Source organism: Mchenga conophoros, linkage group LG7, assembly GCF_057382185.1.
Source record: "Mchenga conophoros isolate Kocher_MC1m ecotype Shallow Benthic linkage group LG7, M_conophoros_male_GT1.1, whole genome shotgun sequence".
NCBI classification, from domain to species: domain Eukaryota; kingdom Metazoa; phylum Chordata; class Actinopteri; order Cichliformes; family Cichlidae; genus Mchenga; species Mchenga conophoros.
The window spans coordinates 41,520,484-41,544,693 of NC_140532.1; the positions used below are offsets into that span (position 1 = coordinate 41,520,484).

General features: G+C 39.1%; 2 protein-coding genes across 2 annotated transcripts in view; both read right to left on the bottom strand.

The window, feature by feature from the left end:
* Positions 1 to 448: 448 nt before the first annotated feature.
* Positions 449 to 13,140, bottom strand: adora2ab (adenosine A2a receptor b). Its single transcript, XM_085279321.1, has 5 exons — positions 12,909 to 13,140; positions 6,026 to 6,581; positions 5,745 to 5,876; positions 2,163 to 2,266; positions 449 to 1,699 (listed from the first exon to the last, which is right to left on the bottom strand). Exons 2-5 carry the CDS (start codon positions 6,220 to 6,222, stop codon positions 747 to 749), a joined length of 1,386 nt encoding a protein of 461 aa, XP_085135447.1. The 5' UTR covers positions 6,223 to 6,581; positions 12,909 to 13,140; the 3' UTR covers positions 449 to 746.
* A 4,321-nt stretch (positions 13,141 to 17,461) lies between these two features.
* bcr (BCR activator of RhoGEF and GTPase) overlaps positions 17,462 to 24,210 on the bottom strand; it is an 82,193-nt gene continuing 75,444 nt past the window's right edge. Inside the window, exons 17-23 of the mRNA XM_085279322.1 lie at positions 23,132 to 23,191; positions 22,827 to 22,936; positions 22,370 to 22,509; positions 21,871 to 22,005; positions 21,662 to 21,767; positions 19,381 to 19,543; positions 17,462 to 19,251 (exon numbers count right to left, since the gene is read on the bottom strand). Coding sequence (XP_085135448.1) covers positions 19,162 to 19,251; positions 19,381 to 19,543; positions 21,662 to 21,767; positions 21,871 to 22,005; positions 22,370 to 22,509; positions 22,827 to 22,936; positions 23,132 to 23,191 — 804 coding nt within the window. The 3' untranslated portion in view covers positions 17,462 to 19,161. The remainder of the gene's footprint in view (positions 19,252 to 19,380; positions 19,544 to 21,661; positions 21,768 to 21,870; positions 22,006 to 22,369; positions 22,510 to 22,826; positions 22,937 to 23,131; positions 23,192 to 24,210) is intronic.

The window sequence follows — 24,210 nt, forward strand, 5'->3', positions numbered from 1 at the left end:
CGTATACTTCGCAGTGCATCAAGGAGAAACCAAGCAGTCACTTGTGAATGACCATCATTGAACGGAGGTGGTGACACCAGCTATCAGCCACCTACAATGCAGTCTTGAGATCCTTTCCCAGGTGCTTTCCCTACTCATACCTTCCCTGAGATGACCTCAATAGGGGCACAGTCTCTGAGTGGTTTCCCCCACAACCCCTGACGATGGTCATGACCAACATCTTTTTCACACTTTGGCTCATCTGATGACTCGCATGATCAATATTGGGTTAACAACCACCTCCAAGTGGAACAACCCACACTAGGGGGCAGTAGGTCACATCATGTCATGTGACCTATTGAGGTGTTTTTGAAACAGAAGAAGCCTGTTGGATGAGAAGTGAAACATCTTCACAACTTAAAGTCTAGTTTCCTTCTTTTTTCACGCTCTTCAGAGTATCATAACCTGGATGAGTGACAAAGTTCAGTTCAGTGCTGCAGCACAAAAACACCACATAATTGTGACATATTTAAAGATATTTAATTTTGATGGCATACAAACAACACAGATAGCAAAAACCTGCACAAAAAGTATATTATCTTTAAACATTAAAGTGCACATTAAAAAAAGAAACTCCAAACTAAAAAAATAAAATTTTACATTAAAAAAACAGATTTGCTGTCGAGGCTGATTTGCTGAAATTTCACGTTTGCAGAACATTCCGTGTGTTCTGAGAGCAAGATATTTGAAATAACTAAATGTCTTTGTCATGATATTTCTGTGATTTTTGAAGAAAGGGAACAGTCATTCTGTTTTAATGGGAATGCCTGAACATTTACAAAAGTAATGCAGCTTCCTCTGTCTTTCAACTCCAAAATATCTGTTGCTCCTCCCAGATTTGTGGCGGACGTTGCTGCTTCCTGTGCAGAAGATGCCAAAATACCTGGCTGGACTTCTGATGGGGTGCCAGTTGCTTTTTGGTGTCCGTTGGGTGTATTACTGTTAGGTACAGAATCTAAAATCTCATGAGAGGCATTTGATGTAGTTTTCTCAGCACCGGAATCTGGAACATAACTATTTACCATTGTGCCACATGATAAATCCTCTTTACTCGTACGGGCAGATGTCTGCATGATACTAGTGCTCCTTACACCTCTGCCATCAGCACTTTCAACCCCGAACACATGCCCATCCCTCTTCCCCAGGATGTGCTGATAGAGAATCTTGCGAAAGGTATGTCTGAATTCTCGAAGGCGGTAGGCGTAGATAAAGGGATTCACCACAGAGTTGGCATGGGAGAGAATGATTGCAATGTTCATCACCCAGATGTGTGGGCGCTCACAGTCCTGGCAAATATGGTTGATGCAATTGATAATATGCACAGGAAGCCAGCACAGAGCAAACAAACCAACGATAATAGCCAGCGATTTTGCAGCGTGTACTTCCTTCTGCAGAATCGAACGAGATGAGCCAGAAGATGGAGTTTTCTGTCCAGGAGCAGGTACGTGTGCAACTTTGAGGCTCATCATTCGAAGCTGTCGGCGAGCTGCCATGAAGATATGGATATAGATGACCAACATTATCACCAAGGGCACCAGCACGCAGCCAAAGAAATTGAAATAGACCATATAGTCAAGGGGAACCACTCTCTCAAACAAGCAATCAGTCATTCCTTCAGGGCAGCCTTGGCTTTTGGTGGCAGTTGTAGTGGAGTTCCAACCTGTGTAAAGAAAACTGTGATTTATTGCCAGTTTCATCCAAAAGCAAAATTATAGGGTTTCAGCTCAGCTCAGTTTTCCTCAACAATCTCCTCAGCAGTTAGGACCACTTAAACATGCTTAAATATGCAACTTAAACATGAAAACATGAATAAATAAATGTATGCATGTCTCTCTTGCCACTGCCAGTGCAGATAAGAACACAAGACCTTTCTAGAAATACATTGTTGATGCATTTATCCATTTACACTATACAATGCAATAGAATTGTTGTAATAAGCAGTGGGAAGATATACAGACAGAAGCGGGGCATCCTCCCTTACACAAGAATAATGTTTGCTTGTTTGCATCAAAATACCTCCTCTGCATGATTTTGACTATGTAAAGGAAGGTCGTTTCATGTTTCACACAGCATCAATTAAAAGCATTGACTCTGTGTGGGAATTGGCAAAAATCTTTCCCCACCTGTGTTCCAGCCAAACATCGGTGTCAGGCCGATGCCCACTGAAAGAACCCAGCACAGTGCAATGATGCCCTTTGCCCTCTTCCCTGTCACCAGACTGTTGTACCTAAAAGTTTGAACAGAACACAAACATGCATTATATATGCAGCCAGTTGCTTTATCTACTCTGTCAGTGATAGCATTCCCTCGAGACAAAGTCAATACAGTTTAAATGAAGAGAAAATGATTTGTGCGCTGAAGCATTAACACTTTATTCATTTAATAAGCGAAAGCAGGACTTCAATTGGCCCGCTTTAAAATGCACTTACAGTAATCTGATTATCTCTGCAGTGCTGATGCCCATTTGTAGCTATGGTAATTAAAGACAGCACTAATCAAGTGTTCAAAAATCCCTTAAAAAAATAAGGATTTCTTAAAATTAAAAATATATTGATTTCATTAGGGCATTGAATTTTTTGTACAACACTCCCGTTGTGTTACATAAGTGTAAATGAAACTGCTGTTGTTGTAAAGGACATTTCCATTTAGGTCAAGTTACTAAATGAAAATCACATAGTGGATGCTAATATCAAATAATTTTCATGCTGACATGTCACATTTGAGTGATATATTTTAGCTTTAAAGGTAAAGTACTGTGAAAAAGTCTGGAGCTACTGCTGATTTCTTTATATTTTGCTTAGAAAGCTTGAATTCAAGAACATAAAGTTGTCAAATACAAATACATTTATATATGTATTTCTAATGAGGTCAGCTACAAAAATAACTGTTCCCATAGGCCAGGTTTTGCCTACTAATGCTCTGCACCAGAACCAAACCTACAAAACCTTAATGAAGGTGTGGACATGTATTTATTGTGGCCGGCCTTGTTATGCATGTTTCTGTTTCACAGCAAAAAAAAAAAAAAAACTCTTGAAGGATATTTAAGTGACTCATACAAATATGATTTATCAAGTTTTGCTGCAGCCAGTTAAGTCTAAATTTAACACTGGAAAAAAAGCTTGTGTTGTTTTAGTTGTGGGATTTATGATAGTTGGTGTTCATTTATTTGGAATGAGAGAGGGAAATGTCATCAGAAAGATAACACAGCACTGTAAACGCAGTGTAAAAGTTATGTCCTGTCCTGTACCTCTTCCCTTTCCCAGTCCTCACCCTGCACGTTTAGAGTCCAGTCCCTTTCTGCATTTCATTATTAATACTAGTATTTAGTATGTTGTATTTTTCAACTGCATTTTAAATTTTCAGTCACAAAGAAATGGTAATTAAAACATGATTAAAATGTCTCTACACATGCAATCGTCAAAAAATAAAACTGGAAATAAGGAAGAATTTGAACTGGTACAATTATATTAAGCCTGAAAGTCAATACTTGGTATCATTACCTTTATTCTTTATTCTTAGTTAAACTTTCTTGTAATTTCTTGAAGTAGGCTTTGGGAATAATTCTCCAGGCTTCTTGAAGGACATTCAAGGGTCTTTTTTGATAGTGTTGCATTCTATCCAGGTATGCTTTTACTGCATTGGCAGTGGGTTTGGGATTGTTGCCATGCTGAAAACTTAGACTAGTACCAATCAGATGCCTTCCAGATGGTACTGCATGGTGGATCAAAGTCTCATGGTATGTCTCTTGTTCGTAGTTCGGTGTCCAGCACCACTGGCAGTGCAACCCATGACAAAGCCTCTATGTTTCTTACAGATGGCTGTAGACTCTCAATGTTCTACTGCTCGCCTGACCTCCTCCATACATGTTGAAAACAACTTAAACCAAAAACTTTCGATTTGGATTCACCATTCGATAACCTTCTTGGGTAATTTGGCATATCTCAGCCCTTTTTCCCTGTTTCTTGACAGCCATTCTCCCACTGAGATCATTTTGGATGAGGCTTCAGTGAACAACAGATGGGTCAACTGAATGGCCAGAGAAATCTCTCAGGTTCTGTGTCAGGTTCTGGGTCTTTGCTCTGTTTTTTGATATTTCTTGAGGACATGACTTTCAGATACTGTTCATCTGCTGTAAATACATTTTTTGGCCTGCCACTTCTTCTACCTTTGACTTATGTCTGTGCTGCCTTTGGCATTTTTCACAGATCAGATTCAACTAAAGAAGTGGAAACAAATTATGTATTTTTCAATAGACTGCTAGAAACAAAGTGTCTAAAGATATGGCTGAAAATGTCTTCAGTAAGGGTTGATTTTATTGGCTCAGTGTTTAGCTCTCTCGGATCTGGATTTACTGACCAATAGCTGTCCTTACAGCAATGCACAGTGTGGTCAAGTCTCTAATGTTTTGTGAAACCACTTAGTGGATCCTCGATTACTGTGGTCTATGCTGAGCACCACACTCAGTCAGTAAATGAAGATTTTAAGAGGACCTCAAGTCTCTTTGCTATACTTCTCCGGATGCTTACCGGATGCCCGTGGTGGCTGTAATTACTTAAATCTTTAAAACAGATACTAATTAAATCTGGTTCTATTATGTGTTGACACAACACTGGTTTAGCTCCCGAGTTAGGTGCCGTTTTCTATGTTTCAATGATTAATTGTTATGAAAATGGTCAAGTACAACAACTGTTTGAAAACTGAGTGAAAAAGCAGCCATTGTCCAAAGAAAGACCAGAAAGCCTGGTAAAAATACTGCTCAAGACCGCTTTGAAAGAAATTACAAACAAGTCCCCAGGAGGACCCAGGACACGCTGGGGAGATTACATCTCTCAACTAGTTTGGGAACGCCTTGGCATTCCTACTCCCATTTGAGCACAAAGAGGTGACTCCGGAGAGGGAGGTCTGGGCTTCTCTGATTAGTTGTCACGCCGCCTCAGGTAAGTGGTAGAAAATGAATGGATGGATAAAAGCATTGGAAATATAAAGAAAGAGGGTTTGCTCATGTCTTTGCACAGCACTGTATTGAAATCTTCATATGCACAACTTTTGATGCAGGAAAAGAATTAATTCAGAAACCTGATTAAGGAAATAGAAGTTTGAAAATCACTATGAATTATCAGTATACCCAGCATCACCTTGCATACACTGACTTAACTGTCTGTGTATTTTTGACTGAGATGTTGCATGGCCAACCTGGTAGCACTAGGCTTCGTAAAGCCTCCTAATAACTACATGATTAGTTGTTCTCTGGTCATTGGTGCTGGGGCTGTGTCACATAAAGACACAATCAAACTGTTATGCAACCGCTTATGCAAATGCGTCACCTGCTTTGGATTATGGCTCGGTGGTGTGTCAACAGATGTGTTGCAGAAACAAGGAGCTTTGTTTTAAGCTTCTAAATAAATGATCCATTAAAGAGCAATACTATTTGAATGCTGCTGATTTACATGAATGCTAATCATGAAAGCTTTAAGTAGATTTAACCAGTTCACCTTCAACAACACTAACTCAATTAAGCCTGTCGAGCGATGGAGCCATGTTTGTCCGCAGCTGGACAAATTAGCCTTCAGTTAAAAATAGGATCTCTCTATAATTTAATGCCCTTTGCTACACCACTGCAGTGCATGTGAACATTTGACATCTGCTGCTGATTCTGCAGCTGGAATGTATGATATCTCAGTTGAAGTTTCATTACTTTCTCTCACCTGAGTGGGTTTTTGATTGCGATGTAGCGGTCCACAGCAATAGCCAGCAGACTAAAGATGGAGCTCTGAGTGAGCACAAGGACGAAGCAAGCGATGAACAGGCAGCCGTAGAAATTTGCACAGAAACCAGTACTGAAAACATCACAGATTCAAAAAGGGTGTTTATCACTACAAACCCTGCCAAAAAAAAGCAACAGTACATTGTGACAGATCTTGTAGTAAAGGATGCAGGTAACACAAAATTTGTCTCATTTCCAAACTGAATAAGAAGGAAACAATACCTAATAGCGATAGCGAAGGGAATCGCCAGCAGTCCCACAGCAATATCAGCGATTGCCAGTGACACTACAAAGAAGTTGGTGATGCTCTGCAGGTTGGAGTTGAGGCAGACAGACCAGCAGACCAGGACATTCCCAGCCACAGACAGGCAAGCAATCACCAGCTCCAGGCCAATATAGACCAGACTGCTATTCGGCATGGTTGTTTTATTCCACGTTTTTGCTTTCTTTGTGCCGTCATCCCACACACTCAGCTGCTTCACATGTTTTTAGACTAAATACCTGCTCGCCAAACCACATGGTATGACTGAACAACAGAGCGACTGTGTCACAAAAGGACAGCCAAGGCAGGAAGTTCCCACCACAAGCCAGTGCACTTTGAGGTCTTCTCGCACCCTTTGGCGTCACAAACCCTGCGTCAGTCTATTTGTCTTCCTCTTTCTTTTTGTGTCTTAAAAAAATAACAATCTCTGTTCTGTTGGGTAAACTTGGTCACAGGTGGCAGTAGAATGCACAGGAGGGAAGTTTCCACAGTGGCTGCAAAATTAAGAGCAGTGTTCTGGAGAGAAAGAAAGAGAACACAGTATCTCTGTAAAAACAGATTGCAGGCCGTACACATACACATACAGGATTTGAAAAAAAAAGAAACGAAAAAAAAAAAAAGCCATTTATCTCTAGAAGACAAGGGGGCAGGTGTTTTTTTTAACCATACAGGGCCAAAGCAGACAGCCCAACAATGGACCTTTTATTTTAGGAAAGATTTCCCAAAACCCTTCTACGTGCTAATCATTCCCCAGACTGGCATGGTTTCCTATGAAGTCACTGATAATAACGCAAAATAAACCACCCATAAATTTCAAAGAAATTGTTCTATTACTGGATTTTCTTTGCTGGGCGTTTTACTACATTTCTCGACTCTGTATGTTAGTTCTATTATAGGAACACATTACAAAATGATAACCTTCAAAAATAGACCTGTATTCAGTTTGCTGAGGTAAACCACAGGGTAGTGAGAAGGAGAAACAGGTCAAGGATGCACTAAGCCTGGAAAGCAGGTAGTGCATTATTGTTCTAATAACTAAACTCGTTGTAGAAGTTCGTGTGGAAGCCTGCTTGGAATTTTAATGAGATATTGCAGATTAGTGTGTTGAACCTTTTTTTCTTCTTTGTAAAATGTTAAAACACTATGTGTGGGGTGAACAAGTACTGGTCCAACCCAACGGGCTTAATCATTTCCGGACTGAGTTTATAAAAAGACTGATAATGCTTGTGGCTGGAGGCCACAAGACTAATTTTGCATAAAGCCCAGAGAAAGTAGGGAAACCACCTAGCTCAGCTTTGTCTAAGACCAACAATATGCCTTACAGATTAAAAAGCTCACTTATTAAACTACTTTATCTCATTTCCTTAATCAATGCACAAACCGATACAAAATTAAATGAAAGGTGTGTTGGTTGTACTCTCAGCTTTCTTTTCCAATGGATTCTGGGAACTGTGGTGCATTAAGTAAAATACATGAGATTTTATAACTTGGACCCCACATTCCTAGGACAAACGTAATTGGAGATGTTTGAAAATAATTCTCAGGTGGCTTTGTGTCTTGTCACTATAAGTGTCTAAGTCCTGTTGTAATTCTTCATGGCATCAATCTAACAAGCTGCTGGAAATATTCTTCAAAGATTTTGGCCTATGTTGACACAATAGCATCACACAGTTGTTACAGATTTGTTGTTTGAAAATCCATGATGTATATATCCTGTTCCGCCACATCCCAAATATGATCTATTGGAGTGAGATCAGGAGACCGTGGAGGCCAACTGAGTGCTGCAAGCTCAGTTGTGTTCCAGAAATGCATTGTCCTAATGGGAGAAAAAAACTGGCTCAGATAAACTGCTCAGTCTCTCTTCCACTCGACCTGACATCAACCTATTGATGAGCTTTGTGTTTTGGTTAGGTTGAGGTTAATAAATCATTTTATATTTAAGTAAACTTCTTGCATGAATTCCCTCCTTGTCATCTACTTTGAACCAGTTCGTGTTAACCTACTAACTTAGCTTGTGGTTTGCCAAATGCTTATCTAAGTTGAACTGGGTCTTGAGTACAGCTAAAGTAGTTGTGGTATTTATCATTGTGACAAATATCCTATTGAGTTCTACACAAGACAGCATTAGTTTGGATTTGTTGTTGTTATTATGTGGTTGATGATGGAAGAGACCAGCATTAGTATTGTACTTGGCTGTTATATATATATATATATATATATATATATATATATATATATATATGTGTGTGTGTGTGTGTGTGTGTATACACATATATATATAGTAAATGGAAAATGGTAAATGGCCTGTATTTGTATAGTGCTTTACTTAGTCCCTAAGGACCCCAAAGCGCTTTACACGTTCAGTCATCCACCCATTCACACACACATACATATATAGGTAAGTAAGTAAGGCACAGGAGTGCATGCATCCTCCTTTGTATGCTTAATTGTCTGATCTCAATAACAGACCAAACATGTTTTCTCTTCAGTGTGACAGAATGTGGTTGAAGACAATGTCTTTGGAGAATTTCCCTGTTTTCCAGGAAGCTCCCAGTTTCTGGTTGCTTTTTGGTGCTGGTAGAATTGCATAAATACCCACCACAAGTATCTGTCTGAAGACCAGGGTTAAGACGAGGGTTAAGATTAACTTATACTGAATAACTAGGATTAGGGAGCATAAACTCTGTGACTGGTGCTTCACTATTGTATTTTTTCTTGTGGGTTTCTGGCCTTACTAAACACATGGCTGGACTGATCTTGTGGTGTAACTATGTTGCAAAGTTAACCTTGAATAGTGTTGCGAAATATTTAGCTTAGTAATTTTTGTCTGGTAGCTTTGCGGTAGACCCCATTAACTGCTTTGATTTGCTGTGAGCTTTGTTGTAGCTTGGTTCCCTCTTCGTTGGTGTCTTGGACATTTTGGTTAGCGTGGAAGTTTTTGTTTGTAGGAACCTTGTTGTGTGTTACTGTGGTTGATGCTCATACTTTAATTCCAGCTTTGGTTGTCTATTGCTGGAGTTTTGGCAATGCAATGTTGTGTTGGTGTGTATGTGGTGTTGGGCAGTTCTGATGAGATCTGGTGCTCATTTAGGTAGCAACGATTAGATTTTCACTTGCTGTTCCTAGGGTAATTGATTTTTTTGCTTTGTTTTGTCTCCCCCTTGTTGAATCAATTTGCAAGGATAGATTTGCTATCTAGAGCAGATACTACTTGGACTACACAGTCACGTGGTTATCGTTTGTGGGCCTGGTTGTGTGGTTGCCATTTTAATAAATGGAGATGTTTTAATCTTGCCTTCTGTTATTGCTTTTTCTCTTTCCAGAATAATTCGAAATGCCAACAAGGAGCCTTCATGTTTTTTGTTTGTGTTTGGTTTTGTTTTGTTGTTGTTGTTTGTTTTTTTTGTTTTGTTTTTTTATTTTGGGGGGGGGGGTAAACTAGTAAACTACTTGGTTGAACTCCCTCCTTGTCTCCTACTTTAAGCCAGTTTGTGATAACTATGGCATTTAACGATGTGTAGTTGCCACTAAGGAGGCCAACATGTGCCAAGAAAATATCAGTGGACCACTATTAGCAGCCTGATAAAAAGCAGGAAGGATCCACGCTTCCATGCTGTTTGCACTAAAATTCTGAAACTACCATCCAAATGTTGCATTAGAAATCTAGACTTATCAGACCAGGCAATGCTTTCCAATCTTCTATTCTCCAATTTTGGCAAGTCTGTGCAAACTGTAGCCTCAGTTTCCTGTTTGACAGGTTCAGAGATGCTCTTCTGCATACCTTGTCGTGTAAGAGGTGGTTATCTGAGTTACTATTTCCTTCCTATCAACCCAAAGCAGTGTTGCCATTCTTCTCTGATCTCTAACACCAACAAGGCATTGACTACATGTGACATTGCAAGCCAATTAAATAACATTTGTTCCCCATTCTGATGCTTGGTTTCATGGTTACCTGACAAAATACATTGAAGAGCTGGTATTTGTAATGTAATATGAATTGTCATGGTGGAGGCTTTCATCAGCAGAAAAATCTGTGAAACTCATTAAAACCCATTTAAACATCCACAAATCTCCTTCACATTTCCAGGCCAGTCCCAGCCTTATGTTTGGCACCTGTATTTTAGATGATCTCAAGTTGTTGTCGTTTCATAGTATTCTCTTAAATCCCTCCAGTGAGAATAAACTAAAAGTAATATTACACTGAGGAATATTCTTCAGAGACTCAGCAACAGCTTCTTAGTACTCACCCCCTCTGCATTAAATTCTAAACTTTCCCTTTACCCTTAAGTGTGGGCTGGCTGATTGGAAGCTCAAGGGTGTAACTGCTGTTGGAACATGCTAATGACGCCTTCTTAGTTTACCTGATCAAAACATTGATATGACTAAATCTGACTTTCTTTCAAGATTTTTCCTGAAAAAAAAAAGAACTATAGTAGACTTACAATACACTGATAACCAGCATGTTCCTTTGCCTGAGATTATATTTTTGAGGTATGTTCAATTTCTGTGAGCAGATCATGACATGGTCCTACCAAGCCTTTTTTTTAGGTTAATAATAAAACATGTTCGGTCATTTTTATTGATTACATCTTTATTATACCAAAACTATTCTGAGAGAACAGTGGAAGTTACTGAATACAGTGAAAGCAAACTTGATACAACCAACTTCCTGCAGAGGTGTGAGGTCTAGATACGAGATAAGATTTGACGATTTGATAAGATTTGAAGTGTTTCTTAGTACAAGACTTATTCACACAAATTCCTATAAGCACCCTGTTTAATGCTTGATAGTTTTTAATGTAAAATTCACAGTCTGGTGGATGCACTGGGGGCAACTCGGGGTTCAGTGTCTTGTCAAGGTCTTGTCAAGGCATGTCTTTTGTCCTGCCTTCCTTCTCCCACCACAACTGGTCATGGCAGATGGCCGCCCTTCCCTGAGCCTGGTTTTTCCTCCCCACTGTTGCCAAAGTGCTTGGTCATAGGGGCTCATTTGGTTGTTGGGTTTTTCTCTGTATGTATTATTGTAGGTTCTGCCTTACAATATAAAGCACCTTGAGGTGACTCTTGTTGTGCTTTGGCGCTTTATAAATAAAATGGAATTGAATTGAAAATTGAAAAGGATTTTTTGACACGCATGCTAGAAGGGTCAGGGATCAAACCACTGACCTACAAAAAAGATGATGAACTCCTTCACCTCCTGAGTCACAGCCACCTAATCCACAACAAAAACACCCTAAACAAAAAATAATTAAGAAAATAAATATACGTAGGAGTATTGGCATCAACCGAAATGTTATTTTTTTGGTTTTTTTTGCATGTGTAAAAGGTATGAGCTATCCATCCTCATAAGCTGCTTTGATCTCCTTGCGTCAGTAAGACATAAAATACTTCTGTTCATACTTAATGCCTTTTAGGACTGTGACTCAATTTCAGTATTAAACGTAAAGTAATCTGAAAAATGTTGATATTATTGTAATATTTGTGAGAGGTTTTTTAAAGTTTCAGTTTTAAGTTTCAGCTTAATTTCATTGCAGTGTATTGAGTAATATCAAAGAACTGCAATGCCGTGCATGGAAAATAAGATTTTTCCCTTTCAGTGCTGAGCTATATTGTGTGAATTTGATTTCAATATAGATGGATTTTCCATACTCTACTTACACTAAGTAGCGATATCCTGTGTGTTGCAGTTAATCCCCAGGCATTATCATAAATAGATATTTTATTGCTATATGCATCTGTGCTGTATGCTCTGTAGATGTGCTCTCACAGCCAGCAAAACATATAAAGTGAAATAACAGCTGTTTATTGTCCCTAAAGACATTCATGAATGTTTAAATACAGTTTCAGATGCACATTTCATACTCTGCTGATCACATATGTGCAGCTCTACTTGCATTAATCCTGGCAGTACACTGGACCAAAGTCCGACTTTTCCCTCTTTGATTCTCCTACTGGAGCTTTCTTAGAAGCAAAAGGAATTTAAAAACCAGGCTTGGTCCAGCAGCTTTACAAAACTGAAGCAAGAGACTGCATGAGCATGGAAAACTTTCAGAGTTTGATTGAGAAAACTAAATTGGACTTTTAGTTTAGAGACTATAACATAAGATATACATTCTGAGTTTACCTAATACTTTTCCAGCACATTGCTTTAACCTTCCCCTTCACTTTACCATTATGGTCATAGCTGTACATATATATATAGATTCTCATAGCAGCCTTGGAGGAAGTGATAAGAAAATACACATCCTGCTGGAGGGGATCTGCCAGAGTCCTGCCAATCAATGTGCAAGTTCACCAAAAGTCAAACAAATATAAGAAAATTTGGTTTTGTTACTCCTGGCAGCACTGTGGGTATGAGGGAATGAGGAATGAGGGAAGAACTGATCTGACAACATACTGGGAATTCCTGACAGCAGGAACAGACAGGACAACGGAGAGGTAAACAATGTGCAGGGCAACCGAAAAGCTTCAAAACGGTGTAATATAATATTTGCCCTGTGACGGAAAAATACGTACTAACTACATGAACTGAGGTACAGTGAATGCACTGCTTCATCTTATTATAACAAGTTTACTACATTGCTACATCTTTTTCAAACTTCAGCCGCGTTAAAAAACAATTTTCAGTAAAACGTCCCCACTCCATTGCAATAAAACTTTAATATATAAAATAATGACACTTTGATTTACTGGTTGAAGAATAAGGAGTAATCCAAGCGTGTCAGACGTACCGATGTTATTTGAGTGGGCGTTTACCCGGGAGACACCTGTTCCTCTGTCAACTTACAACTTCGACTTACTAATTATGTCTGAATAGGAAGAAAGCTATTAGTTATTTCTTACCTTATTTTTAGAGCGATTGGGAGGGGGGGGGGGCGTCCTTTTTCCTCCACGTGTTCAGATGATCACTGTTCCCGCAGTAAATTCAAATTTAATAAATTAAAAGCGCTGAAAAAAAAGATCAAAAAAGGGGGGAAGAATTTAAACCGGCAGACGAGGCAGTGCGTATGTTTGACAGGAGAGGTCTGAAGGTGAGCACCGACTCGATGCAACAGGAAAACGCTCACCCGCAGCCTCGCCTCGCTTCTCGAGTGTGTAGGCTGATTATACTGCTTAAGTTGTGGGGACATAAATCTGTTTAGTCATACTCTTTTGGGTCCCGCCTTCTTTTTGAGAGCAAAGCCAAAGCCGTTGCTATGAGCCACTAATTTTTCGAGTGTGGACTGAACTCTGGTTAAAGTCAAGAAAATGATATATTTAGGTAAGGTTTGGAGTTGGAAAGGCTTGGAAATAAATTCAGGTCGGCGCAGTGTTGTTGATGTTAGAAACACGACTGTGTGTGGGTGAGTGGCCTAGAGGAATGGAAATAACCGATCATAGAAGAAAGAAAGTGATATTTAAAGAGCAGAACTCAATTAAAATAAATAACACACCGACTACTACTTCCATATCAATAAATAAACAGCCATAACGTGTCCTCTGAGCTCGCCAATTTATTTATTTAGTCGGAATTAGTGTGTTTGTACATTACACGTCAAATAGTACTATAAACTGTGCATATCCTGAATGATTATGCGCGGTGGAGTTCCTCTATACTGTGCTGAGTGATGATTTGTCATACACCAAACTGCGGTATGTAAAGAACCAAAGAATGCTGTATGCAAAATGTCAGTTTTTATGGCATCCTTTGAGTCATGTGACGAGTTTATTATATCAGTGGTTTGGGAGTCAGATATTAGTTCTGGTTCCTGCTTCTAATAAATTATGCATTAACTTTACATTTGAAGTAAAATAAAAAGCTGCTCTTACAGGCTATTCAGGACTTTATCAAATATGGTGCACATTAAAAAAAACACATGGGAAAAGCTCAAATCCGTACTGCATGGTGTTAATCTTTTGGATGTTCGGGCATCACTACTAAAAAAGGAAGAAAGATGGAAATCACTGTATGGGTTCAGAAAAACTTTAAATAAAACAACAACAAACAAAGTTTGTTGGTGCATCCAAGTTAAACTATGCAGGAATCTCAAAGATGCCAAAAACTGTCCCTCTAATGATCACTTGAGGCTGGTTTCAAAAGCGAGTCATTTCCCACAGAGTCATGTTAAAAATACAAAAGTTAACTATACAATCTTATAGGTATAGTTTTCCCTTAATAACGTAACCTTTGAGATACTGATAAGGGTTAAACTTAGGGAAGTGACTGCTTTGATTGTCAGATGTGGTAACAAAGGGAACTGTAACCAATACCTGTCTGTTAGTGCTCATGTCCTCTAATTCGACTCACTGACTGAAACCTTTACACTACAGTGCTTTTAGGAGCACATAATGGAGTGATCTGATTTAATATTACAGCTTGCTGTGTCTTAAGAAGCTTGAGCTTTTTTAGTTTCTGTATAGTGAAATTCAAGTATTTAGTAACTGGCTCCATGTGGTGTACACATTCACTTAGCTAGCCAAAGATTCTGTCCCAGGTGGAAACAAACATTTGGAGGTTGTATAAGGAAGGGTATCCGGTGTAAAAGTCTGCAATATCGAATGTGCTGATACCTGCTGTGGTGGTCCCTTGTAAATATAGGAGCAGCAAAAAATAGCTTACTTAGTATTAACCAGAAAATAGTTTTGTGTATAAACAAAGCTTCCTAAACTTTATTTATGGTTCCTAAAAAAAAACAAATGGCATCACTAAAACTGCTAATGTTTAACAACAGTGGATGATGTTATGGTGGCCATGTCCATTTTTTATCTACAGTCTATGGTTAACACATCACCATGTAAGGAAAAAATATTTATACACAAGATTCAGCTACCAGCTTCTGTAGGCCGAGCTCATTTAAGATGAACTGAGGAGAACAGGAAAACTGTCAGAGCCATCATCCCACGATCCCAGGAGGAGAGGGACCAACCGGCTTGTTATCAGCGCGCTCTTAAAAAGTGACTCTGAAGAGAAAGAGTCCAGGTGCTAATCTGTCAGCCATTGAAAAGATTTGATGCATTCTGAGAAAAAAAAATACAAAAACAGCTGAAACTTTTATGTTACGCAAGAATGGAATGACGTTTTTATTGATTTCCTCAGTTGCCCAAAAATGTGCAGAGTTGCCAAAACGTGACATGAATCAACACTGTGGTAACGCCGTGTCCCAACACTTTGGGGTTTCTAGAATCAAAATAAAATCTGAGAGTATTTCTCCAAAAAACAATCCATTTCAGATTTATTAGATACAAACGTCTCGTTTAAATTAAATAAATGTTTTAAATGATTTAGAAAAATGTTTATCGTGTTATTTTTGTGGAATTTCTAAATGTTTCATTAGCGTTTTTGTACACTGAGTTTTATAAATGTTGAACATCCAAAGATTCATTTTTTTCTTTCCTTTTTTTTTTTTTTTACAAACTATCTCAAATGATAAACATGATGCCCAGCAACATTACGATGCATATGTAGTTAATGTTTTAAACACTGTTTAGCCTCTCTAGGTTTTCTGGATAATACCACAGACTTCACAAAAAAAAGGGGGGTGATTTTGTTTAGATACAGGAGATTTTATTTAGCATTTTGTGTACAAACATAGGCCGCAAATGCCTTCCAAACATGTTTGCCCTCAGAATACAGTATTCCTTTTTTTCATTATTCCTTTTTACAGTTCTACAAGCAGAACATTGAATATTTAACAGGAACAAGAGTTAAAAGTTGAGGAATAAAAAAAGTGTTGTTGGTCACCAAGTCTCATCCTCACCTTTACATCGTTATATGCTCAGTAACGCAAAAGAATACTTTTTGAAGGTTGGAAAAGCCTAATTTAATGGCAGCATGTTGTTGAAGAAGTGGCAATAGCAGTGTCGTGTACAGTAAATGCAAGAGATTTGGAACTTTCATATAGAAGAATATATGATCAGAGTACTCCACAGAAAAACTAAACCTTTTTTTTTTTCTCGGTTGGGACTGAGGTTGTGGAGGGAACTGTATTATGGAGGGTACATGCAGTTACGGTGACAATCAACAGACCAAAACAATGCAGATTTAGACTAATATAAGACTCTTTTCTCCTCTACCACATACTGTACTGATAGTTTGGATTTTGAAAGAGACTAGAGATGTACCGTCTCAATCCCCAACGATCAGCGGACGCCACATTAAATAAAAGAGAAACCAGATTATGCATACTCTAGTATTATACACATTATACAACTCTATGGAAAAAGCAGGAGGAGTCTGAGTTCCAGGAACTCACAGAATCTACCTTTTAAATTAAGAAGAACCTGCACTTCCTATTAGCTAGACAATCACAGTGGCCAGTCTGTTGTTCAACACAAATAACTAAATATGAACTGACAATGCAGGAACTGAGAGTTGAAAAATCACTGCAGTTCTACATAGTCGGGGCCAAATAGAGACAAACAGTTGTAATTCTAAGACGTAAGATTTTCCCAAAGAAAGCACACCAGATAAAGACAGTTTTTGAACATTAATTTAGCTTTAGATGGCAACATCTTAAATAAATAGATCCAGGCTGTGCAAAAGCATAAATAAATAAAAATAGAGGATATAAAACTTAAGAAAATAACAAAGATGGACTTGGGGGAAATGTTTTGATCCATTGCCCTAAAAAGACAGATGTTAACACAGTTTCTCTTTTAACATTATGTGCATCACAGTCAAATGAAGGTGGCAGGTAGGATAGGCATGGAGCTGAGAGTATGAGCTAAGACCACACTTAAGTTTAAGGTCCTGTCTTAGTCGTCAGTGAGATGAACGATGTGTGGCTGTCCTCAGCAAAGGCAACGGGAGAACGAATGTTTTCACAGTCAGCACTATCACTGACATTCAGAGGCCCACGGGCGCTAAACAAAAGCGTAAGTGTCGAGGCACGATAGGGTAGAGTAGAGCAGGCAATTAGGACTTGCTATAAAGGTAACAAGTGTAATAATGAATAAATGACTGGGGGTGGTGCATTCGGCCTCTCACAACCTACACGAGTACAGGCAAGAAAAATATCTTTGAGATGCTGCAAGGGCAAAGCAAGAGCAAATGCGACGTTTAGAGGGTTCACCTGTATCCGAATGCAAGAACTGTGTTTTCCATCATAATTTACTCATGTGCGCTTTTCCACTCCATCTTCATCGTGGCCACAAGCACACGTGAACCCTTATCAGATCCATTTAACTCATTCATTGGTTTTACAGCCAGTCATGATAACTAGCCTTGAATTGGCTATAAAAAGTAAGCAGTATAAGCAGTAGTGATATAAAAATCTTTAGGAAAAAAAAAGAACAAAGAAAGGATAAAGATCCCCATGAACTACATCCCACATCATGGATACAACACAGCAATAGCAGGAGCGCACAGAAATAAAATGAACAAAACATGCCTGCATGTTAAATCAATCATACTGCAAAAAAAAAAAAAAAAAAACATTTTAAGAGCTTGTCTCTAACTTGGCCAGTGAGTTGTGGACAAATAATTAGGAGGACATTTTGCCATGTGTGCGCAAGTAAATTAATATTCCTTCATTTAAGACAAAAGATGCGCTGTTCGCTGGACATAAACGCAGAGTGCTCAGGTCACTTCAATGGTAATACAGTAGTTCTAACATTGCATTAGTGCACTTCTGCAGCTACAGATTAAATGGTTACAAAAGGAGACAACGCCATGTGTGTATGAGATGTATCATGACATTGCATAATGTCTACACTAGACAGGCAATCTCTGGATGGGAGTTGTGCTGATAAGGACCAGCTTGCAGTCATAGAACTTCAGTCTTTTCCACAGCAACATACAGTATGAACTACAAAGTGTGTGTTACCTTCATAATATTAATAATAATAACAATATCAAAATGAAGAACTGATAGAACAGCTGAGCAGTTTCTATTAGAACAAGGCTAAATCTTGCTTAATTACTGCAAGACTTGAAGTCAAGGCTAAAACCTACTACTTTCTTAAACAGAAACCTAAGTTCACATAGAAAAAAACAAACAAACCAATTTCTCCCCGACGACCCCAAAATAAATTACAGTAACAGCAACAATGATTATACTGTTAACCAAAAAGAAAAATACAACTTTAAGATTATGTACATGTACTTTATCTGTAAATACAACCGCTTCCTTTTTCCTAACAAAAACCCCCCAAAAAAACATATTGATTTGGCAAGACGTCCTATGTTACAATGCGAAGGACATTTCGTCAGCAAAGATATGAACACAGACAACTCCTATGTTAGAAAATATATTGCTTCCTGTGCATTTAAGCTGAAGGTTACTTTGAGACACAACACAAATAGAGGAAACTTGCTTTTGTGGTCGGACAAACGGCAGGCAGTCAGACTGCAGTGTATTACAAATCACTGGGTTCACTTCACCAAGCCGTAGCGTTTCACTCCAACCGGGTTTGTTTACGTTGTAAACACTTTAACATACAGGTGTTGGCTTCCTGTGATACAGAAAAAAAGAAAAAGCCAGCACGACGGCGACAGCCACACGCTGACTTTCAGTTCCATCAAATGTCTGCACTTGTTTGAAAGAATGCGCTGAGATTATGTAAAACATACTTAGGATTTTCCTCAACTGGACATGAAGCAACGTTTGAGATGGAGAAACACATTTTGCAACATTTTTTCCTGCGATTGGTTAAAATAAAGACGTACAGAGAACAATGCCCAAAAGTTCGTGGAGATTCTGATTTGTTGGCGAACCAATTCCAGAAAAATCAACAATCCTGACTCGTTCTGTGCGATTTTGTTCATTCGAACTTCTCGAATTATGAACCAGAACTGTGTAAAAGCTGCAAAGGTTCACCACTGAGACCAACAAAAACCAGGTGGTGGATGCATTACACTGGAGGTACATGGAATCATACTAATTATCAGGTAATGACAGATAGGAATGGCAAAGACCTCACATACTCTGTACTTAAGAGGCCCAGTGGCGCCCTCTTGTGTTCAAGCACAACAGGCATCACCGGAGACAAATCCTTCCCAGCTGCAAAAGCTGAGCGGAGTGCAGTCAGTCAAATAAAAAACACACGACAGGAGGCTCGCTCTGAGCCAGTGTCCGTCTCTTTGTTCACGCAGCGGTGGTCAGAGTCAGCGTTAGCTCTATACTTCAGTGGAGAACAGGATGCTCTGTCGTTTACTGTCTGGGGTGGGAATCGTCTCCAGCTGGAGGAAATACAGCAACACCTGGACCTGTATTGAGAAAGTTTAAAAAATGAGCAAATTAAAAATATAAGTATCGTAATGAGCCAAGCACCTTTACAGAAAATACAAACACAAAATGGCAGAGGGCAGAGATTGAAGATAAACTGTGTGGCTTACCTGTGCCATCACTTCCAGGGACCAGCTGTCCCCCATGCTGATGGGCTGTGTTGGGTTAGCGGGGATCTTGCTGTCCTTCTCAGCGGGCCTTAGTAAGGTCGGCCCGAACACCGTTGCCAAATTATGAAGAGACATCTTGTTGATACTCTCCTTCTCTGCCACCCTGAGGCAAGGCAAGGCAAGGCAAGTTTATTTGTATAGCACAATTCAACAACAAGGTGATTCAAAGTGCTTTACAGAGACATTAGAAACAAGAACAAATAAAAAGCATGATTTAAAATTGAATAAAACAAGCAAATAAACTAACTAACTAATTAACAAACAAACAAACAAACAAACAACAGTATATAAAATCAAAACAGATAAAATCAGAACAGTAGATAAAATCAGTAGTTAATGTAAGTTTTGAAATTTAAGCTTAAAGTGTGGATTTGGTGCTTTATTCAAATGCAGCTGAGAACAGGTGAGTCTTCAACCTGGATTTAAATAAACTGAGTGTTTCAGCTGATCTGAGGCTTTCTGGGAGTTTGTTCCAGATATAAGGAGCATAAAAGCTGAATGCAGCTTCTCCGTGTCTGGTTCTGACTCTGGGAACTGATAAAAGACCGGATCCAGATGACCTGAGGGATCTGGATGGTTCATACTGGGTCAGGAGGTCATTGATGTATTTTGGTCCTAAACCATTCAGAGCTTTATAGGCCAGCATCAGAACTTTAAAGTCTATCCTCTGACGGACAGGCAGCCAGTGTAAGGACCTCAGAGCTGGACTGATGTGGTCCACTTTTTTGGTCTTAGTGAGGACTCGAGCAGCAGAGTTCTGAATGAGCTGTAGTTGTCTGACTGATTTTTTAGGTAGACCTGTAAAGATGCTGTTACAATAATCAAGCCTACTAAAGATGAACGCATGGACTAGTTTTTCCAGGTCCTGTTGAGACATCAGATCTTTTATCCTTGATATATTCTTGAGGTGATAGTAAGCTGACTTTGTTATTGTCTTAATGTGTTTTTCTAAGTTTAGGTCTGCATCCATCACTACACCCAAATTTCTCGCCTGGTTTGTGGTTTTTAGGTGTATAGATTGAAGTTCTCTGGTGACCTGTAATCGTTTTTCTTTGGCGCCAAAGACTATTACTTCAGTTTTGTTTTTGTTTAGCTGGAGAAAATTGTGGCACAACCAGTCATTGATTTCCTCAATGCATTTACCAAGAGCCTGTACAGGGCCTCGGTCTCCTGGTGACATTGTGATATATATTTGTGTGTCATCTGCATAGCTGTGATAGTTTATTTTGTTGTTGAGTAGAGGAGGAGAGGAAGAGTTGAGTAGATTAGTAATAAAGATGCAGAACAAGAGCGATGTTAATGTGCAGGGATGGAGATGGACTGCTCTGAGCGCAAATATGAGCAAGTTGGAGATGCTACAGTAAGTGCGGCAGAAGAGTTTATAGGATAAAACGGGATAACTGTCCACAGACACTCCATCCAAATAATAATCACAAGCTCCTCCACCTCTGACATTCCTTGTCATTTTTTACATATTTTATTTCCTTAACCTTTATTTATACAGGTAGTCCCACTGAGACTTAATGTCTCATTTACAAGAGAGACCCAATAATTAATACCGATAAAAAGATTATGAGTCTGCCCAACAATCCTGATATTCTGTTTATCATTTAAGTTGGCTGTGGAGCGACGTCTGCTAAATATGGCCTCTGCAGTGTGAGGATGTCTCTGTTTTACCTTAATTACAAGAACATGTTGTGGTTCTAAATATGCAAACAGGCATGAAACTATCCGAAAACATTCTCTTGGATATCGTAGTAACGGCCAATTTTTGGGGCTAAACGATTTATGATAACAAAACAATAACATTGTCAACCAATACTGAAAAAGCTTTGACTCTATAAAGACATTAAAAGTAAAAGTAATAAATCTCCAGTTCTATTCAGTGCACAGTCAGGCTGTTTGCAGTTGCAAGTGATTTATACCTAATAGTATAAAAGCTACATCAATACAGAAAATCACTGAGGTGAACACTGCACCATAATGATGTTCACATAACACAATAAACTGTCTCAAGTTTAAAACAATATTAACATTTAGATGTTTTGGAGACAAATGTAAAGAAAATCCATCTGAAAACACACTCGTGAGTGATCACCACCTAATGCATCAACTATAAAAATTTACGTTCTTGAATTTGGTTTGTCTTTCTTTCTGTGCACATTGGTGTGCGGTCATGTCTACTTTCTGTGCATTTATTTTTGTGTTTAGTTGTTTATACCTCTTTAAGTGATCCAAAAGGAAAAGGAATGTGACCAGGTTGGGTTCGGGCAGTGACAGCAGCAAGTTCAGCATGCAGCTCTCTTTGGCAACACTATCAGACAGGGCTGCAGAGGAGGGAAGGGAAAGATACAGCTGCTTATACATTTCTTGTAAATAAAGCAGTTCAAACTGCTTATGTGTGGGAAAACCTCAAAGTCAGTATCTTACTGATGCCGCCTGCAAAATTGGGATAGAGCTCATCGGTAAAGAGCGGTTCCGGCAGCTCTCTGAAGTACAGCTTCAAGGTCCCAGCGATGGCATTGACATCCATCTCACTCATCATCACTGACACATCTTTGTTATCTGCAGGAGAGACGAGAGCAGCCTGAAACTGGATGTTTGCCAATCATAACGCTAGGAAACACCTCAGAACAAACTGCCGTGCCTCCTAACTGTTAGCGTCGAATTAAAAGTGCAAAGTAGGATACCCAATTATTCGTTAATACATAAATTGATTCCCCTGTCAGTCTGGTTAATGATTTCAAATCATTAACCTCTTGATGTCTTCTTCATGATGTCTTTATATAGGGCCAAGTTGGTTCGGATGGCTTTTGTCCCTTAATAAATGATCATTTAAAAATGAAACATGTAAGATTGACAAATATGCAAAAATAAAACCCCCAAAACAAAAGAAGTCATCAGGTATACGGATGGCAGAGATACTTACTGGTGTCAAAGGCAGTCTTCAAGGCCTGAATGTCGGTGGCCACTCCTGACACTCTGTAGATGCCCACCTCCTCCATGCCCCTCCTTTCAATCTCCTCTAGGCACTGCCGGACAATGTAGGGCACCTTGGAGCGCTCTCGTCTGGATGAAAACAAAAAAGGAATCAAAAAGGAGGGTCTGAAATAACATTTGTTACAACTGTATATACAGTATGCTACGCCAACTGACTTCAGCCATTCACTGGCCTATTCTCTAAAACATGACAGTCTACCACAGTTTGGGATAAGACTGAGTAACCTGACACAGGGAATAATACAGATGTGATTATTCTGATTACAGAAAAATTACTGTGAGCAACTGTCCTAGCCCTAAAATGTCAGAGGAGAACACAAATAGTAATGACCTGGACATTTCACAGTGCTGGTGGGCAAATAGTCACTCTTCATTTATTTACTCACTTGGTCACTGTGGAGATCTTAACTCCAAACACACCCATGGGTTTCTCCGAGGGCATCCTCTTCAGGCTAAACTCTCTGCTGGTGAACTTCATGGACAGTTTAATCTCAATCTGATGAGAAACAGAACTCAAAGTTAAAAAACAAATCAAACCATTACACAATCTGAATCGACCTGCTTCCCATTTCTCATTAATGCATACTACTATGATCTAAATGTAAAGCTATATTAGAGCTGCTAGTGAGTGTAATACAGGAGGAAAGTCTTGTTTAAGTTTTGATATCTTTATTTTGTGTGATCCACTCACCCCATTCATGGGAATAACTGTTCTCTGCCAGTCTTTGCCTTGGAGAGTCTGAGGATCAAGCTGAGTTGAGGAAACATGATAAAGAAAAAAACATAAATGCTCACACTGAAGGATACTCATACTGAACATTGAGAAAGTTTCAAATAATGAAGCAACATAAATGCAAGTAATCACCGCAAGTCAAAAATTAAAAGCTCAGGCTTCAGTCTTCTGGATCTGTATGATCTCAGTGAGAGTGGACAGAGGCCCCACCCACCAGCTTTACAAATCTTCTGTTTGCGAATGGCAGCCAACCACTCAAAGGTTGTCTTAAAGGGTTAGAACGGGGTGGGAAACTCCAGGCCTCGAGGGCCGGTGTCCTGCAGGTTTTAGATCTCACCCTGGGTCAACAGACCTGAATCAAATGATTAGTTCATTACCAGGCCTCTGGAGAACTTCAAGACATGTTGAGAAGGAAATTTAGCCATTTAAATCAGGTGTGTTGGATCAAGGACACATCTAAATCCTGCAGGACACCAGCCCTCGAGGCCTGGAGTTTCCCCACCCTTGGGTTAGAAGCTAAAATGGCTCGATTTCAGACAGTGGATGAGCTGCACCGAGGCCCAGATAAAAATATTATTTGGAAATTTGAGTCATGTGAAGATTCAGAGAGTACATTCAAACTAAAGACATGTTTCAGGATCCATTGTGCATGTTTGCTGGAAAAAAAACAAAATAAACGAACAGTAAAAGTGCTTATGATAGTCTTCTATTAGAAGTGGTAGAAAGTACAATTTTGAGAAATTTTGCTGTACTTCAGTTACGTTCTTCTTCTACTCCACCACCTTTCAAATGGAAACACTGTTCTTTAAAGACCTTTATTTGACACAAATACTCAATGGTAGATTTTTTTATATTTAGAAATTTTCCTCAGATTTTTTTCTTTTACAATGAAACTATGCAACATTTATTTTGTGATCCTCTGACTGGGCATGAGACAAAGCAGGTTGCTCATGTAAAATGCTGCTTATGCATTGATGGAACATTAACAAACTAATAATATGTCAGGTATAAGGACAGCTTACTATGAAACTACTACT